This window comes from Macaca thibetana, chromosome 15, assembly GCF_024542745.1.
Source record: "Macaca thibetana thibetana isolate TM-01 chromosome 15, ASM2454274v1, whole genome shotgun sequence".
NCBI classification, from domain to species: Eukaryota; Metazoa; Chordata; class Mammalia; order Primates; family Cercopithecidae; genus Macaca; species Macaca thibetana.
This window is the reverse complement of record NC_065592.1, coordinates 11494749-11513403: the sequence shown is the minus strand read 5'-3', so window position 1 is coordinate 11513403 and position 18655 is coordinate 11494749. Positions and strand designations below refer to the sequence as shown.

General features: G+C 49.4%; 3 protein-coding genes across 20 annotated transcripts in view; 2 read left to right on the top strand and 1 right to left on the bottom strand.

Annotated features, from left to right (window-relative positions):
* Positions 1 to 18655, top strand: part of GARNL3 (GTPase activating Rap/RanGAP domain like 3) — a 598754-nt gene that overhangs the window by 276414 nt on the left and 303685 nt on the right. The window lies entirely within an intron of this gene.
* RALGPS1 (Ral GEF with PH domain and SH3 binding motif 1) overlaps positions 1 to 18655 on the top strand; it is a 309219-nt gene that overhangs the window by 160456 nt on the left and 130108 nt on the right. The gene's annotated exons all lie outside the window — the stretch shown is intronic.
* ANGPTL2 (angiopoietin like 2) overlaps positions 10224 to 18655 on the bottom strand; it is a 36261-nt gene continuing 27829 nt past the window's right edge. The window contains exons 3-5 of the mRNA XM_050760098.1: positions 16195 to 16388; positions 14558 to 14828; positions 10224 to 12030 (exon numbers count right to left, since the gene is read on the bottom strand). Of these exons, the coding sequence (XP_050616055.1) occupies positions 11831 to 12030; positions 14558 to 14828; positions 16195 to 16388 (665 nt within the window). The 3' untranslated portion in view covers positions 10224 to 11830. The remainder of the gene's footprint in view (positions 12031 to 14557; positions 14829 to 16194; positions 16389 to 18655) is intronic.

The window sequence follows — 18655 nt, the reverse complement described above, 5'->3', positions numbered from 1 at the left end:
AGCTTTTAGTGCCCAACTGAAAAAATTCCATTCCACATGCAGGAAATCCAGCCTTTTTTTCATTTCCCCACCCCACGTTTCCACGGTTCCCAAGGAGCACGCATTTGTTCCACAGATCCATCCTGGTTGTTGCTTGAGCCTCAGCCAGCAGCCTGGCCCCAAACTTCTGAGCCCTCCCGCTGGTCCCCTCCTGCCTTTCCCAGTTGGACCTGTGTAGAACCAGGCTCCTGCCTTATCTGGAAGAGGAGGTATCTGTCAGACCACGAAGCAAAGCTTAAGGCTGGATTCTGGTCTGCCTGCCCATGGAGCCATAGGCCACTTTCCTTTTTCTACTCTGCCCCGATGGCCACGTGCTACAGGGGCCAACTCCCTGCCCTCCCCACCGCTAGCCCAGGAAGCCTTTGAACAAATCTCCCCTTCCCTAGATCTAGGCATTCAACCCTCTCTGGGATCCAGCAAACAAGGAAAAGCTTCCCTTGACCCCAGGCTCAAACATACTTCCCAGTCAACAGAATGATCTCAAAGACACTATCCCATCCAAAATGAAGGAAACTATTTCCATGATTTTGAAGAGTGGTTAGCTACATTTTGTTTCAAATCTCTCCCTTCCAGAAGGGAAGAGATTGCCTTTACTTTTGCAATCTTAGGATTTGTTACCTTAAAATTCATACTTTTTCTGGGACTCTGTAGTCTTTCTCATTTCTTACAAAAGGCCAGTGGATGTTATTAAAACCCCCATTTTATGAATGAAGAAAAAAACACAGCTTGACTCATGACTTACCCAAAATCATATCCCAGGCGGATACCAAGTTTAACTCAAGATCTCATGCTTACTGCTGGGGTTCCACCCAGCCTTAACTTACACATCCTCTTTTTAATATCTCCGTCTCCATGGAAATAAACAGTGGAAGGAAAACATGTGGGGTTCAAGAAAGGAGCACTAGGTGGAAATGCTTGTTTCCTGCATGCTTTGCTGCCCAAAGCAGGAGAACCTTGTCCCATTTGTCCCTTCTGGGACAAAGGGAGGATCTGCAGTCAGCTTTTCTCTGGGTCAAGAAGTTTTGTCTGACTCTACAAAACGAGGTATGAGCATAAGCCCATTTTGTGCAAGAAAAAGTGTTTTCATGGTAGGAGTCTTTATACTCATTAGGATGACTATTCCTCTTTGACTTCCTTTAGTTTTTTGGATTTCGAGTTAGAAACTAACACTAGCAATAATTACAAAAGCTCACGTTCACTGTCTTGCTATGTGATTGTACTGCATTATCTCATTCAGTCCTCCCAACACTCCTTCCTTTGAGGGAGGCATTTGTTTCTCTTATTTGCTAGCTGCAAAATATGAACAAGATTCATGTTAAAGTTTACACACTAGTAAATGGTGAGATCAGTGCTTATACCCAGGTCTGACTCCAGTGCCCCAACCGCTAACCTCAGAATATGCCCTATGTTCCCCAGAACAGGCCTTTAACCTCTGGGAAAATCCACAGCTGAGAAGGAAAGCACCTCTAGGGACTCTTCCTGTGTGGAACAGGGAGACTTCCTGGTGGGAGGTCCTGGAGAAGCACATTGACTCATGGGTGGGGACAGAGTGGACTGAGTGAACACTGGTCTTCTACTGACACATTCTGACTGTCCCCTTGTACCTGGGCTGGCCCTAATAAAGAAAAGGGCTGGTGCAAAGGAAAGACTGGGGAGCTTCTGCAACCGCAGGACCAACCTGGGGCCATTGGGATGTCTCCTTGCATTGCTGCAGAGAGGAATAGTTAGGACAATGGCCCTGAGAACCTAAAGATTTCATGTAGTAGACAGCTTTTCAGATGGCCCCCAATGATTTCTGTTCTCTAGTATTCATATCCTTGTATAATCTCTTCCCCTTAAGTATAGGCAGAACATAGTGATTTGCTTCTAACAAGTACGACAGAAATAATGGGATGTCCCTTCCAAGATTAGATCATTAAAGACTATCCCTTTTATGTTGAGTGCTTGCCCTTTCTTGCTCTCTTTTGGATCATTCATCCTGGAGGAATCCAGCTGCTCTGTGTTTGGTAGTCTTGTGGAGAGGCCCGTGTGGCATGGGATTGAGACCTGCCAACAACCACATGAGGGAGTTTGGAAGAAGATTCTGCTTAAAAGGTGAGCCTTCAGATGAGACTGCAGCCCCAGCTAACAGCTTGACTGAAGTCTCATCAGAGACCTTGAGCCAGAGACACCTAGCTAAGACATGCCCAAATTCCCAATCCACAGAAACTGCAAGATAATAAATGTTTATTATAAGGGGCCTAATTTTAGAATAATTTGTCACACAGCAATGGATAATGAACACATTGCACAACCTTTATCACTACCCCACATTTATTGCTTTGTTGACCAGTCTGTTTTGGGACAAAATCAGCTGTAAAACTCAACACATAAAGGACTATAACATTGGCCTCTAGGGCAGCAGGACGTACTGGACCCCTCTCGAAAGCTAGTTTTGAGGTGGGGGGATATGATAGGCTAGAGAGTGTGGTTGCTGCTTTGAGAGGTGATGAATTCTTGCAGTTCTGTAAGGAAGATGGGTGCCTGCGAATGACTGATTAGGGTCTGAGAGGGCCTGGAAGGTTACCCTTAGGAAGCCTGTGTTGTTCCCTGATGGAGTGTACAGTGGGCTCCTGAGTACTCAAGGGAAACAAGGATATATCCTTTTTTGTGACCATCCAGAAAGGCATTTGGTGCCCACTCATTCTTTTAAAAACTTAAAAATTACAAAAGTAATACATTGCTTGTCATAAAAATTATTCACACCGAAAAGAAGTGTATAAAGTAAAAAGTGAATGTGCCATTCTTCTTCTCCCACTTGCCAGAGGCAGCCTGTGTTTGCCATGGGTGTGTGTTCTTCCAGACATTCTGATCCACGAATACAAAAAGATGTGCCTGTGGAGGGGCACATATGATATTGTGCTTTCTAACCAAAGTGGGAACATTTTATATGTGTTGTTTGCACATATAAACTGTCATAGATATTGTACAGTGGCAGCAAATCTAGAACTCCCCTGTTCTTTCTGGTAGCTCTTTGGCACCCACAGATGCATGGGCAACGTGTTGGATATTGCCTGGATGAGTGCTCATTTGTCTAGCTGTGTCCCAATTGACAAATATTTAGACTGTTTCTAGTTTTTCCCTTTTACATATACAAGTTGAATATCCCTAATCTGAAAATCCAAAATCTAAAACATTTTGAGAGTCAACATGACGCTCAAAGAAAAGCCTCATTGGAATATTTTGGATTTCAGATTTTCAAATTAGGTTTGCTCAACAGGTAAGTGTAATGCATATATTCCAAAATCTGAAAAAATCTGAAACCTGTAACATTTCTGGTCCCAAGCATTTTGGATAAGGGATGCTCAGCCTGTAGTGCAGTGGGGAGCATCCTTATCTGTGTGTCTTTACCCTCCTGTTAGAGTACTTCTGAAACACTGAGTGCTGGAAGTGGAATTGCTGGGGCAGAAACTCTGCAACTTTACAGTGCCTGCTGCTGGAATGGCCTCTGAAATGCTTGCAGTTATATTTCTATAAACAGGATATGAGTATGCCTATTTTTTCCACTCTCACCAACACTAGATATTACCCACCATGTTTTATTTATGCTAAAATTATAGGCATAAGATGCCTTTTAAAATATATATATTTCTCTGCCCACCAATTCTCTTAGGCTCTAAATTAAGCAGCCAGGCCTTCAGGCCTCCCAGCCAGCTGATCAGCCACCCTCTGCCCTTGCCTCTGCTTCCTGAATATCTCTCCTTATTCCCTCTCCCTGTGTCCCCAGCACAGGCCTGCACTGCCCTGATTGATGAAGAAAGACTGCCTTGCTGTTGGGTGCCTGTGGAGAGGAGGCTGACCTAAATCCATCCCCTGCACACTTGCCTGGGCATTGGTCAACATTCCAGGCTTGGAGAAGGCTGTGTGCTTCTTTTAATCCTTTTCCCTTGTTGAGATGACTAGGGCGTAGGCCTCTGTCATCACATGGCCCCAGAAGGGAATTCTAATTCCACTCCCTCCACATTAACTATCCTTCTAGGCTCTGGGCCATTCCCAGCTCTGCTGAGGCTCAGGGCAAATGTGGCCTGTCTTTCCTCATCCAGGAAGCCCTCTCCTGGTACTGTGAGATGCCCTTCAGCTTCAGGATGTGCTGTAGCAGTGGGGAAGGGAACATCCCTTGAGCAGCCCATGGAGCTGGATTTATTAATATTATGACCGTCAGCAAGCACAGCATGGGACAGGCAGATGGCCCACCCACCTAGGAGGTGCCGCATGTGGCAGCACTGTGGGAATGCCGTGCAGATGGGAGAGATTGTGTCTGGGCTCCTAGTGTGGGCTGAGCTGGCCCAGGATGGCCATTCAGGAGAGACAGGGATACTTGAATGTCTCAGGGATGGCTGGTATTGAAACATCATGTCCACAGAGGCAGAATCCCAGACTAGGGCTGGTTCAGGCCTGACTCTGAGGTCTGAGAGAGACCTGTAAGCAAGCGCCAGGCCTGGAGGCATGGATATGGGAGATGAGCCACCACTACTGGAACCGAGTTACCAGATGATGAGGACCAGGGCTTGAACCAGATAGATTTGGTCATCTGGTGACTGCCAGAGCATACACAAGTAGGATGTTTGGAGTAGCAAAGCAGGGAGCTGATGAGTCTGTAGGCTGTAGGACAGATGGCAAGAAGAAAAAGAGCTGCAGCCTGGCAAAGGATTGGTAGCCCAAGGAGCTGCAGAACATTCTCCAGCACTGCCCCTTGTTACTCCACGTCCATTGTTTGAGATAAATTAGGCAGACAGCTATGGACAGGCTTTCTGACATCTAGGGACCTTCTGATATCAAGCTGCTGCTGCTGCACAGGCAGGCTGGCTGGCCACCTGACATATCCACTGCTATGGGCAGGAGGCTCCCTATCACCATGATTCTCAGATGTATTACTGAGTGATATGGGGTGACATAGGAGCTGTAGTGTGATCTCACTTCCTCCGTGGGTGTAGTGATCGATGCTGTAGAGGCAGGAACTCAGGAATCAGACTGAGTTGAGTTTACATTCTGAGTGTCAGGCTGCATGCACTTGGGCTGCTCACTTACCTCTTTGATGTAAGTTTTCTATTATGTTGAAGAGAGAGTAATTATAGAATCCACCTCACAGAGTTGTTGTGAGAATTTAAAGAGCCATGCATACTGCCTGGCACATGGAAAGCACCCTATAGATGATGGCTAGTATTAGTGCTATCCACATGAAAATACAGCTAAGAAGACTCTCAGTGAGAACCCTGTTGCCCCCGTATCCCTATTGAGAAACACAGCATATCCAGGAAGGGCAGCATATCCAGGAAGAAGCCCATCTGGGCACAGCCAGGTGTCATGTTAGTTAGCCACCTGGCCCTAGAAGGGTTGGATGTGATTTCTGGGATAGTGCAGGGGTCAGCAGCAGGAGGGGCTGGGGAATAGGATCCCATCTGATGAGTCATGTCTGGTTGGCAAATTATGGTCCTGGAGAGGATGGGGACCAATAACATCTGGAGTGTAGTCTAGACACTTTTTTGGATAGAGACCCAGCCTGTGACCCCTCCTTCTTTGGGAACCTACTTCCCCTGCTTCTCCCTTGGCACTGCACGCCAGCAGCAGTGTTCCTTCCACCTAACTCTGCTCCACGGTCAGAGCCCATAGAGTTGGGGTGGGTACTCAGCCCGAACCGGGCCGATTGGATCCTCTATCTGGGAGCCAGCATTGGAACGTAGATGTGCTGGCACTCAGATCAGGGGGACGTAAACTGAAAAATGCCTTCTGGTGCCATGTGCCGGGACAACTGCAGAGAATAGTCCACAGATGGATGCTTGATGAGAAGCAAAGAAAGAGACCCTGCAGGAAAGGGGAAAGCAAAGAGCAAGGGAGAGGAGCTGAGAAAGTTGCTGCCTTGCATCTTGAAGGCTTTCCAGGCAATTTCTAGTTCCTGGCCCTTGTGAGGCCCAGCTGTGTCCCTGCCCGTGGACTTGGGGAGATACCTCGTGTCCTTATGTAACCAGCTTATTAAATGAGCTGGACTCAATCAGGTGTAAGAAGAAACCAACCTCATTTTTCCCCGTGTCCTTTTGAGCCTACTCTGTGGATTTTTCTTTTCCCAGTCAAAGCTGAGAACTTAGCGGGTCCTTTGGTCTTTCAGGTGCTAGGCATGAAACAGCCCAATCCATTGTAACAATTCCTCATTCCCGACAGTCCAGTGTAGGAATTGCCAGTCTGGACTCCTAAAGCTGACCAGCTGTGGAGGTCTGGAGTGGGGGAAGACAGATGGTCAGCTTGTTTGCTTGTTTGTTTGTTTGTTTGTTTTGAGACAGGGTCTGTTTTTTTTGCCCAGGCCTGGAGTATGGTGGCATGATCTTGGCTCACTACAACCTCTGCCTGCTGGGCTGAAGTGAGCCTCTCACCTCAGTTTCCAGAGTAACTGGGACCACAGGTACATGCCGTTATGCCAAGCTAATTTTTAAATTAATTAATTAATTAATTATGGTAGAGACGGGGTTCTCACCATGTTGCCTAGGCTGGTTTCAAACTCCTGGGCTCAAGCAGTCCTCCCACCTTGACCTCCCAAAGTTCTGGGAGGCATGAGCCACAGCACCTAGCTGACACACAGTCAGCTTCTTCACTGGATCCTGGCCAGTCCCGCTGCCTCCCCAACCTGTTCACTGAAGTTTCTGGCCCGTGGAAACAGGGGAGGAAGAAGGGAGAGAGAAGGGTCCATCTTTCATAGCTGTTGGTAACTCAGAGCTCATGCCCTGTGGGTTTGCTAGATGCTTGTGCAAACAACCCAGTACTGCCTTTCCCCCTCTTGGCTGCTGCTGCTTCAGAATTTCCCTCCTGGGCACCTCTGACTCAGCTGCTTTGATGGAGTCATGTATAGCTCCCTTCCTGGCTCCTGTACTTCCTGCCCTGCCCCCACCCCCACCATCCAGGCAGCCCGCTGGTCCTAGGAAGCCTGAATTTGTGCCTCGGTGGGCTGGCCTTGTGCTCTCAACGCGGGCCGCTCTTCCCACTGCTCTTTGTGTTCCTGGGCCTGAGTCAGACAGGAGTGCTTATGCCGGCCCATGCCAGGCTGTGGGAATGGTCCCTTGAAGTCCCTCTCACTTGACTGAAGGTGGGTGAAAACACCCACCTTCCTTGTGGTGGTGGGGACACATGAAGGACAGCTCACTCTCCCCTCCCCAGGACCTTCTTTCTGTACTTCTCACGCAGCGTCAGGGAAGCCGTCAGCTAATGCTGGAGAGCCAGTGCGGGGCCATGCCCTTTGCAGGGATGATCTTGCAGCTTTTATCTTGTCCTTAGCCTTTGAAGTCTCAGATAAAATTGAGGCAGAAAGAGCACCTTTTAAACATGTTGTTACACTTAAAAGCTTCCATTTTTGACTTAATCTGGTCATGTGGGTTTCTCTTACTATAATCAGAGTCTTGACAAGTCTGTGTGAAACAGACAAGGGGATCTTGGGAAATCAGAGAGGACACCTTGAACCCCCTAAGAGTGTGAACTGTGAGCATGGTACACTCCCATTACCATTGTTTTCAGTAATTCGAAGATTTCTCTTTCAGTCTTGCTCAAATTGGCAAGATTTGGGGGAGAGGGTCTTGTTCAGTGTCGCTTGCTCAGAAAACATCACTGTCTTCTGGCCCTGTTCCCCACACAAGCCCAGCAGGTGGGTGCCCCTTGTCACCAAGAGACCAAGGTATTGGCTAAAACTGGGATGCAGGGGTTTGCCTGGGGCAGGAGAAAGTCTGGGCTTTGTTGACTTCCTTCTGGGTCTGCAAATGCAATGCAGCCACATGGAGAACTTAGTAATAGGAGGACTCCTGTGATTGTAGGCCTTAAAAGGTCACTGATGGGATAGGAAAGGATGGTCTGGTTGGCAAGTCCCCAGGATGCTGACTGGCTGTCTTTGCTGGCAGGTAGAGCAGTTCACTGGGCACCCAGGCTAGGGTTGGACAGAGCCCTCCTGCCCCATGCTCTTCTTCCATGCCACCAGCTTAGTGAGCTGACCCCCACCTTTCATTTTCTCCACATCTCTGATGAGCTGATTCCTTCCTCTCCTTCTATATAGCCTGGGTGTGGTTTGATTAAGATTCAGGCTTGTATATTGAGATGGGGTTTGGGAGAAATAGCTGGTATCATGACCTGCTTTCATTTGAATCCTAACTAGTTTAGAAAAAGGATGGCTCTGCAGTGTCCTGCATGGCTTTCCAGAGCTCTCTGTTTGGGGTTTTGGAGCCAAGACCAGTGACCAGTAAAGTTGGGCCTTGTTTTCCTTTGCTCTTGTTCCCTATGTCTAACACGCTCCACTCCAGATGTGTGTGGAGGGGTGATGATAGCCTGGGCCAAGATTAAGATATTTTCCTCAAATAGCATTCAGATTCCACTGTGATCCCAACAACTGACTAGGGGCTTAGGAGAAGGGAGTTGAGAACTCTTACTTGGTGCCTGACACCCAGCACCTTCTGGATTAATTGCTGCTGGGCATTCTTACCAGCAGTCTGACTTCAGGCCTCATTTTTGCCTCTTTTGTAAAGTGAGAATAATGATCCCTCCTTCACAGAGCTTCTGTGAAGGTGACGTAAAACACACACACGCACACACGCATGTGCACACATACACGCGCGCGCGTATGCGCCTGTTTCTTTTTCTTTTCTTTTCTTTCTTTTTCTTTTTTTTTTTTTTTGAGACACAATCTTGCTGTATCCCAGGCTGGAGTGCAGTGGTGCGATTTTGGCTCACTGCAAGCTCCGCCTCCCAGGTTCACGCCATTCTCCGGCCTCAGCCTCCCCAGTAGCTGGCACTACAGGCGCCCACCATCACGCCCGGCTAATTTTTTGTATTTCTAGTAGAGACGGGGTTTCACTGTGTTAGCCAGGATGGTCTCGATCTCCTGACCTCATGATCCCCTCGCCTTGGCCTCCCAAAGTGTTGGGATTACGGGCGTGAGCCACCGTGTCTGGCCACACACGCCTGTTTCTAAGCACATGGTAGGCTTCAGTGCGTATCAGTGCATCTCTCTCTAACTGCAGCTTTACTAGAAAAAGCTATCATATGGTTATGTCACTTGGTCATTAGGTAGAAGGATTGCTGGGGCCCTGGGTATAAGTGCATTTACAATTTTGCTATATACACTGGCAAATTACTCTTCAACAATATGGAGTCAATTTATACGTCCATCCATAGTGCACACATCTGTCCATTCCCTTGTCAACATAGATATTGGCATTTTTTTCATCTTTGCCAATCTGAGAGGCAACACGTCATGGTTTGTCCTTCACTTAGAGCACCTCTCTGATTACTATTGAGGTTGACATCTTGTTTACTGGCCATTTGTGAGTCTTCTCCTGTGTACATGTACTTTGCCAAGTTTTCTGTTACAGGATTTGCATCTTTCTTGATTTGAAAGAGGTTTTAGCATAGCATGAATATTCTGTATTTGCTATATTTGTTTCAAATATTTTTCTCTTATTCGATATTTGCCTTTTAATCTTGGTCACGTTTTATTTTTTGTTTTGTTTCTTGGAAAGCAGAAAATTGGAGTTCTGAAAAAAGTTGTATCTTTTAGTCTTTTCCTTTAACTTTTGGGATTTCTTGTCATGCCTAGAACCAATTCCCAACCCACAGATTTGTTTTACAAGGAAACAGTTCTAGCAGCTAGTGTGGAAGTTGGATTGGAATGAGGGAGATGGAGAGTCCTGGTCTGGAGCCTGGTGCAGTAGTTGAAGGCAGAGGAGATGAGACCCTATGCTAAGGCAGGCAAGATAGCTTGGCATGGAGGGATGGATTGTCCTTGGCAGGGGAAGGGAGAGGTCCTTGTTTTTGATCTGAGCAATTGAGTACCTGGTGCCATTTGGTGAAAAGGGACCAGACCTAGAGGAAAGATGTGTCAGGCATTAAGTGCACTGCCTGTAAGGTGCTTGGAGGACATCCGGTGGAGAAATCCAGGACACAGCTGGATGTGAGGAAGTGGAGCTCCAGAGAGCCATCTTGGCCTGAAGTACTATTGTGGTACTACTGTGGTCCCAGCTACTCGGGAGGCTGAGGGTATAAGTGGTAACCAGAGATAGGGTGAGTGTGATTTAAATGATTCTGGTGTGTGTCCTGGTGCCAAATCTCCTCCTGGTTTTACTTAAAGAGGCTCTGATATGGGAGACCCCCAGAAGGCATTCTAAAGCAGTAACACAGAGTGTAGATACATCCAAATAGCACTGATGGCTTTTATTGCAGATTCGTGTCATTACAAGGATAATCTGGGAATATATATTTTTTAAAACCCTCCCTTTTATATACACAAAACATGCTACATGGTACACTTTGTGAGAAATGCTGAGGTAATAGGCACACACCCAGACATGGACAGTACCAAACATCCAACATCTCACACAGCCTGGCCCACGTGCCCACCGGGAAGGGTCTCACCTTCTTGACTCATCCCTTGCCCCTCCTTGGCAATAGTCCTGGGAGTGCTGAGGCTGACACTTCGTGGCCAACAGGGCTCAGAAAGCCACCATGCTGCAGTGCATCAACCGAGGGGTCCGGTGACCCCTGATTATTCAGCAACTCCTGAGAAGTGGCCCATTTTCATTTTTGTGGCACTTGTTCTCCAGGGAAGTGTAGTTTGGAGATGAGATGCGGACTCTAGTCAGCCTGAGAGCGTGGAACCTCTGGTCTGTAGCCAGCTGGGGGCTGTGATGATCTGATGACTTCTGTTCAACCGATTATCTCCTGGCCAGATAGGTTATTATTTGTGTGAAGACTAAAATGACATGTAGGCTAAAGTGTGAATGGAAGATACAAAACTGCGAGTACATTATCTGTGTGACCAGTGGAGCTTTTGGCCTGGCCTTCCCTTCCCAACCAGAAACCTGGAGCCCAGAGTGTTTCCTACTCAGAAGCTGAGGAATCTTGCCTGGAAAGAAGGGGCTGTGTGACAGAAAAGGCAAGGAGTAGGTAGGCGAGGAGCACAACAGAGCAGAAAGGGGCCCTTGAACTGCGGTGAATGGCCAGGGACCGACACACAGAAGGCACTTAATGAATGGTGTCACATAAAGGATAAGTGGGTGATGGATGGTGAAAAGTCCTGAGAATGGGGAAAAGTATGAAAATGGAGCGGGAGGGATTTTGAAATTTGATTAGGTGCCAAAAGGGGTTCTTAAGAGAAGAAGCTGGGAACCTCTATGTGAGAGGTTAGCATTGTAGACATCCTGGAAGAATCCAGGCACACGGATGCCAAGGGTGATCCTTTCAGTTGAGCCACAGTCTGTGATCTACCCTTAGACTCAAGTAATACAACACTAATGAAATGCTTTTCTCCTAAGAGCAAAGCTTCTGGTGACAGCTTCAACATCTGAGAACTGAATGTATGTGTATTTAGGTATGTAAGGCAACCCTATATATGGATCTAGATATATCACATGTGATGTATATCTAAATGCATATATATGTGGTATACACATATGTGCACAAGGGAGGCTCATACACATGTATATTATGAAGGTATTTTGCAGTTGTGTTTTTATTGTAGAGACTTAATTTATTTAAAGAGTTGTCTGTAGTCCTGTCCTGTCCTGGAGACATGAGGGGCTGTCTGGTGTGAAGGAAAGTAGGAGGGATAGAAAACACTGTATCGATTCAGTTCCATCATCTGCTGCAGTGACTTCGGAAAACAGAATCCAGCATCCCGGTCCTCCCAGCCTCAGGATGAACTGGTGAGGAGTTGTTCTTTGTGCTGTGGCCAGTGTGACCAGGGTGGGCTCCTGGCAATGGCCATGAGAGGTCAGGAGGGGGAGCTGGCTTAGTGGAAGGTGTTGGGGTTCGGTCGGATCATCATAACCACTTTCTTGAGTGAGTAAGAGCCTCCTCGGAACTCAGCCCAGTAGACTCCGTCCTGGTAGCGGCTCCGGTAATGGCCCCCGCGGTACCAGACCCCGTTGAGGTTGGAGTGGGCACAGGCGTTATACCACCAGCCTCCCTTCTGGTAGTGGGCACAGTTTCCTGCAAGAGAGAAGGCAGTGAGAGCATGTCTGGGAGGAGGCCATTCTACCTGTGTCCATAGTTTGCTCAGGGCTTTCAGCAAAACCCTCTCTGGGAGGCATCTGGAGCAGAAACGCTTGGGAGGTGGACCCGTCTCCATGGGTGGTGAGAGGCCATGCATCAGGCCTACCTTTGAGCCTCAGCTTTATAACTAACTAGCTGTGTGATCTCAGACAAGTGACTTAACCTCTCCCAGCCACTGTATCCTCATCTGTAAAATGATAATAAAAATGACGCCTGCCGCACAGGAGGGCTCTGAGGATTGAATGAGGATGCGTACTTGACACTTAGCCAGGGCTTGGGTGCAAAGGAGGCCCCAAGGGAACTCCACACTTTGTGTTCTGATAGGAAATGGAGATGGCCTGAGGTGGGCAGGGAGGGAGAAAAGCTTTTCTTTAGGAATTTTTAGAGTTGAAACGGTTGGGTCAGGAGTCTTCATAGAATGACAAAGGAAGTGTTTAAGAAGAAATGCTCCTCCAGTCCTCCCTGGCTTGTATTCCATCCAAAAAATTTTTTATATTACTTCACAAAGGAAAGGTATTTCCATAAAACTCTTGGCATTATCACATCATGCTGAACTTTGCTGCCAAGGACAAGCAGTTCAGAACAACAGTAAAAACTGTGGGAAGGTGCGCGCGGGCATGCAGGGGCAGTGCACTCTGTGGCAGGAGGAGAGGGGGCCACTATCTGCCAGCATTGCTCTTAGTGAAGGGGGGTCCCCACTTTCCTGACTAGGCCTCGCTTGGGGACCCTGTACTCAGGGGAGGGGCTGCTCCAGTCAGGATTGTGGGTTGGAGGGCCCAACAGAGCAGGTGGCCGAGGCCGTGGGATGAGGTGAGGAGGTCGCACTCAGTCTGAGGCAGAAAGCAAGAGGGGAGCTGCAGACCAGGTTTTCCCAGAGTTTTTCTGGGGGTCCTTCTGGGTCATGATTCCAGGCCACAGGGACCAAGTGGCAGTGTTGGACTGGTATAGCAGGGAGATCCTTGGGCACACCATAACCAGCCTCCTCTTTGCCAGCGGAGGCCCCACACACCTCCGGGGACAAGGAACTTGCCAGCCACTGATTTTGTTGCTGGCTAGATCTGAGTTTGGATCATAGAACACACTTTCCGCTCCCTAAGGAGGCGGCCCTCCAGAAAGGCTGTAGCAGCCCCGTGTCCCAGGGTCTGACCAGCTCTGAAGGTCATCCTCCTGCCCTGCTCTTCTAGAAGCCTCGGCAGCCCTACTGCTTCAGAACAAGGGCCTGCTCCTCCTCCAGGGCCCCTTCGGGCTGGGCCAGTTCAGTGTCAGTGGGTGGACAAGGTGTCTGTGTGATGTAGGGATGGGCAAGTCATGTCCTTCCTGTCCCCTGATGTTGGGAGAATTACCCTTCAGAATGTGGCTGCCATGGGGACCTGGCATGGAGGATCCCCTCCACCTTAGTGTGTAGGTTTCAGGGCCTGCCTGAAGTGCAAGCCATTTGTAGGACAGTCTTGTGAGCTCGCTTCTCAAGTGGGAGGGAGTAGCCTTCTGACCAATACCACATAGGAAACGTAGGCAGGAGAGGACTGAGTTTGCCCATGAGAGCAGACAGCCTGAGCCTGGGGGCGGCATCAGCCGTCAGGTGGTGCCAGCCTCAGTGAGGAGCGTGGCAGGGCCGAGAGGGCTTCATCTCAAGAAACTGGGTGTTGGCCCTGGGGAGACATTAACTATGTGGGAGTCTGATATCTGGACTCGGGGCCGGACCATATCTATGTTTCTTCTAATTTTCTGTTTTTTCTCTTGTTTTTTTGTTTAATAAAGACTTCTTAGTAAAGACCTAGATTTGAAGCATGTGGTCTTAGACAAATCACTTTCTCTGTCCTATCTGCTTTCCTCTTAATAGCTTTCTCTCAGCACTGCCCTAGCATTACATGCAGTAACAGTGACCATGAAGAAAGCCAGCTGGTGTGGGGCCCTCGCTGTGTGCCAAATCCTAGACAAAGCACTTTAGGTACATTCTCTCTACCCTTCTCCCTACCCTGCAAGGTAGTTCTTGTCCTTCTTTTCAGATGCAGAAACCGAGACCCAGGGAGATTTAGCAGCATGCCCAAGGACACATGGCTGGTAGGAGGTGGGACCAGCACTGGAGCCCAGGTGTGTGGCCCAGAGCCTGCGCAGTTGGTTAGCTGTATACCAGGTGCCTTGGACAGAGGTGGTGAGGCCACAGCCCAATACATGTCTTTCTGCATTGGCCCCAGTTGGCCCTAGTACGTGTGATTTGTATACCTCTTTATGTCTCCTCACCCCATTTTTAAAAATTTGTCAATGCCACTCTGACCCAGCTTTGTAAAGGGGACCTGTGGGCAGGAGAAGGGACCCTCAGGGGGTGGTAACAGGGTCAGGCAGCTTGGCCCAGCTGCTTATCACCCTGGGATCTTCCCATTTCCAAGCCCTGGAGTCAGGGGCTCTGGCTGTGGTTGACCTCTTTTCCCTGCCCTGCACCTGGGTTTGACTCCACTTTTCCTACCTGTGTAAACATCGTGATCTCTGTCCAGGGTGGTGAACTGCTTGCCATTGTGCCATGTAAAGGAGTCACCCGCATTGCCGTGGTAGCGCCCCAGCCGCAGCTTATAATACTCGCTCTCAGGTTCCAGGCGGAAGCTGGCGTATTCTGCAAAGACTTTGCGGCCGGACCAGTCCTCCATGGTCACCAGGAGTTTGTAGTTGCCTTGGTTCGTCAGCCAGTAAATGTTCTCCAGGCCCAGCCAGTATTCGCCATCAATGTTCCCAAACCCTTGCTGGGGAAAACCCGGGAGAGTGTTAATGTGGGGCCTACAGTGCCTGCAGCCAGCAGGCCTGGCTGTCGGACACTCAGCCCTGGATAGAGGGGCCTGGGAAACAAGCAGAGCATGAAGCAGACCTGGTTTAGACCCCTACTCTACCACTGAATCTCTCTGTGACTCACACATTATTCAAAATATGTAGAGTGCCTATCCTGTGCCAGGCATCACGTGAACCCCAGATTCCTCGTTCTTACGTCAGGGAGGCTACATTACCTTCCCCACAGGCTTGCTGCAGGAACATGTGTGCTGGGGCAAGTGGAGGGCCTGGCACTCAGTAGGCACGCAGCAAGCATTCCTCAGACAAATCCCTGACCTTCACGGAGCTTCACCTCCTTCTCTGGAGATGGGCTGTGTGTGAGGGTCACGTGTAAACTCTAATGCACCAGACAGGTGTGAGCCGTGACGCATGTGTCCCATCCACTGGGGCTCCCCTCTAGGTCTACAATCTAGTGGTATCCACCGGCATGGCAGAGCCATGTGTGCAAGGCATCATGGCTTCAGGCAGTTTGTGAGCTTCAGTGTCAGAGGCCTCAGCTGCAGTCACTACTGGGCCAATTGCTGGCTTTGCAACCCTGAGCAAATTACTCCACACTTTCACCTGTAAGCTGGGTCCATAACATAACCTCCCTCAGGGGGTTGATACAAGATTAAACAAAATAACGCATGAAAGCCCTTAGCATGGTGCTGGCATAGGTTGGGCACTTGGCAAACCGAGCCACTCTTGCCTTCCTTAGTGCCACCTCTGTTTAGAGGGTGAAGAACCATGTATGTCTGAGTCCTGGCAACTTTCCCTGCTACACAGATGAGCATTTCAACTCCCTGGGAAGCAGGGAGCCCAGAGGATGAGCCTGGAATTAGGACTTGAACATTGCCACAGTTCCCTACCGGGACTCTCTGGGGGATTCTCCCAGGAACTGGGAGCCTTTTGGGACTTGCCCCTTCTGGGCTTTGAGAGCAGGTCTTTCTCCATGGAAACCCCTGTTGGGAATGAAATGCTCCCCACTCCTGGGCCCCTATACCAGCATTTCTAAACTCTCACCCTGTCCTGTGGGGCTGTGGTGATCTGCTCTACTAACTCTTATCCTGCAGCAGTTGCTAGCAGCAGTCAGAGGAGGAGCTGGTTCTCACTACTCCTGGTGGGTTTGCACAGTGGCCCTGTCTGCATCCTTCTTGCCTCAGGTATGTGTGCTGTTGGGGCCGCACTGGCCTGGACTTGGTCAGCATGTACCTCTGAGTGGGCTCTTCTACTGGTCGCTCAGGCCTCTCTTGGGGTGGGCCAGTCACCTTGTGGGCAGCACAGACAGCCCCTGCCGGGTCTCACCTTGTACGTCTCCCAGTTCCTGAAGAAGTTAACAGAGCCATCCAGGCGTCTCTGGATGACAGTCCAGCCCCCGGGGTCGTGTCTCTGGTCGCACCACACCTGCATGAGGCGGTTGGTGTTCTCCGGCTTCACCAGGTAGATGGAACTGGTGTCGTGGCCATCCTCCAGGGCCTGCAGGCAGTCTCTCCATGGGCCTGGGGACACAGACATGCATATACATCACAGACCTGCCTGTCACCAGGCCACACCCCCAGCTGCACCTCAAGCAGGCACAACCTCCGATGAGGCTCCAGCTGTGAGCCATAGGCCCACAGTCTGAGGTAACCAATTTTTATTTTGCGAGTTTGATAAATAATTATAAAGACAAGAGCCTGGGACCGGGGGTCAGGATGCCCACACTCCAAGCTCACTTTCTCCTCTCACCCGCCTCACAGTGTGACTTTGGGCTTCTTCACTTCTCCCAGCCCTCAGTTTCTTCCAGTTGTAGAAGGGAGATCAGATTTCCCTCATACAGCGTTGTCAGGATTACTGAGATCATTTGGGGAGAAGTTGCTGGGGTGATCTTTTTCAGGTTCATTGTATTAGGAAAAAGAGATGTGGACCTACTAAATGTGGCAACATCGGTCAGTGCCTGCAGGCTCTGATGGCTTTGTTTCTGCAGGGAAACTTGGTTCTGCTGGATTACTGTTTCTGGGGGCCAAGTGCAGTTGGCCCCCTTCAATTCTGACTCCACATCTGCCCTTCCAGTGACAGTGCTTCGTGATGACTGCTGCAGCTTTTACTAAATGAACTTCCACAGTCACGGGGGCCTAGGCCATGCCCAGAATTTGGCCATGTAGCCAGAGACTTTGGGATATTCCTGGGATTCACTCACTGCTCTTCAAGTGTCTTTTTAGGGAGCCAGGTTCCCTTTCAGCTCAATCTGTGTGTTTTCCAAAGGAAGCTCAATGAGGGCCAGATGCTCGACCTCATGCATTCTGAGGTCTTCCTGGCAGGCTCATAAACTTAAAGGATGATGTCTAGGATACAGCCCAATCCATGGCTCTCTTCTGAAACTGAGACCAGAGGGTTCTGTGATTCTTTGTGACTCCACTGAGCTTGGGCAGCCCAGTCAGAAGGAATGGGTGTTATACCACAGGTCTTTCAGCCCTCACCACCCCTGCCCATCAACTCGGCCCTCCCCAGGCAGTTTCTTATGTTCCAGTGTTGGTCACATCAGCAAGAAGGTACAAGCTTGAGTCACCAAGGGTCTGGACAGTCTGGGGCCTTTCTCATTGATCTGAGGAACTTTTAGAAGGTCTTCAAGGCCTAGCCATTCGATGAAAATGGCTGAAGGAAAGAAAATCATGTTTTGCTTCAGTCTCTTCAAAATATTCCCCATAGGGCCGGGTGCGGTGGCTCACACCTATAATCCCAGCACGTTGGGAGGCCGAGGCAGGCGGATCACAAGGTCGGGAGATCGAGACCATCCTGGCTAATATGGTAAAACCCCATCTCTACTAAAAATACAAAAAATTAGCCAGGTGTGGTGGCAGGCACCTGTAGTCCCAGCTACCGGGGAGGCTGAGGCAGGAGAACCACTTGAATCCAGGAGGCAGAGGCTTCAGTGAGCCAAGATGGCCCCACTGCACTCCAACCTGGGCGACAGAGTGAGACTCCGTCTCAAAATAAACAAACAAACAAAAAATCCCCACAATGAGACTGGTTAAGGACGAAAGTGCTAAGAAAGTACCATTGTATATGTTCTATCAATTTGTGTGTTTATTCAACAACTGTGTATTGAGTCCCAGCCTCTGCAGATGTGGTGCTGGGCAGCGGAAGCTCAGGGCAGGGTGGGGCTGCTCTGATGCCCAACGAGGGAGGAGCTGACCTCACTACCTCCTCCCCACTTGAATTCCTGTAGATCCTGTCCTTTCTCTTTCTGTGGGAGTTGAAGGGAGGTGCCCATCAGTGACAGGTGTACTCAGCTTTTCTGGTGCAGGTCACACTTCTCACATTCCTTCCTGGCTGGTGTTTGGGCTCAACTAGTTCACAGGTAATGGTTATAAACCAGACAGACTTAGGTTTCTGGTCTCTGTTAGACATCTCAGGTGGGCTCTGCCTGAGGCCTTGCAGGAAGAAGCCTTGTGTTTGAGCATTCATCCACCTAGAACCTGACGGGAAGCCAGGCGCTGTCTCGCTCATTCCTTGCTTCCCACTGCCCAGTATTGCCCCAAGAAGAAAGATTGGTTTGGGTGCTGACAGTTAACTCGGGGGGCTTCTCCCTTCATCTTCCAGGGAGAAACTTCTCACCCATTTACCTTTTTGCCAGGCCTCTTCTCCAAAGGATGGGGCAGGACCCAATACTCCCCACCCCTGGGTAGCAGATGGGGCACAAGCAGCTGCTTCCTTTGGCAGTGCCACTTCCCGCCTTTCCCCTACCACCCCCTCAGTATCCTTCCTGGGGAAGGGGAGGCCAGAC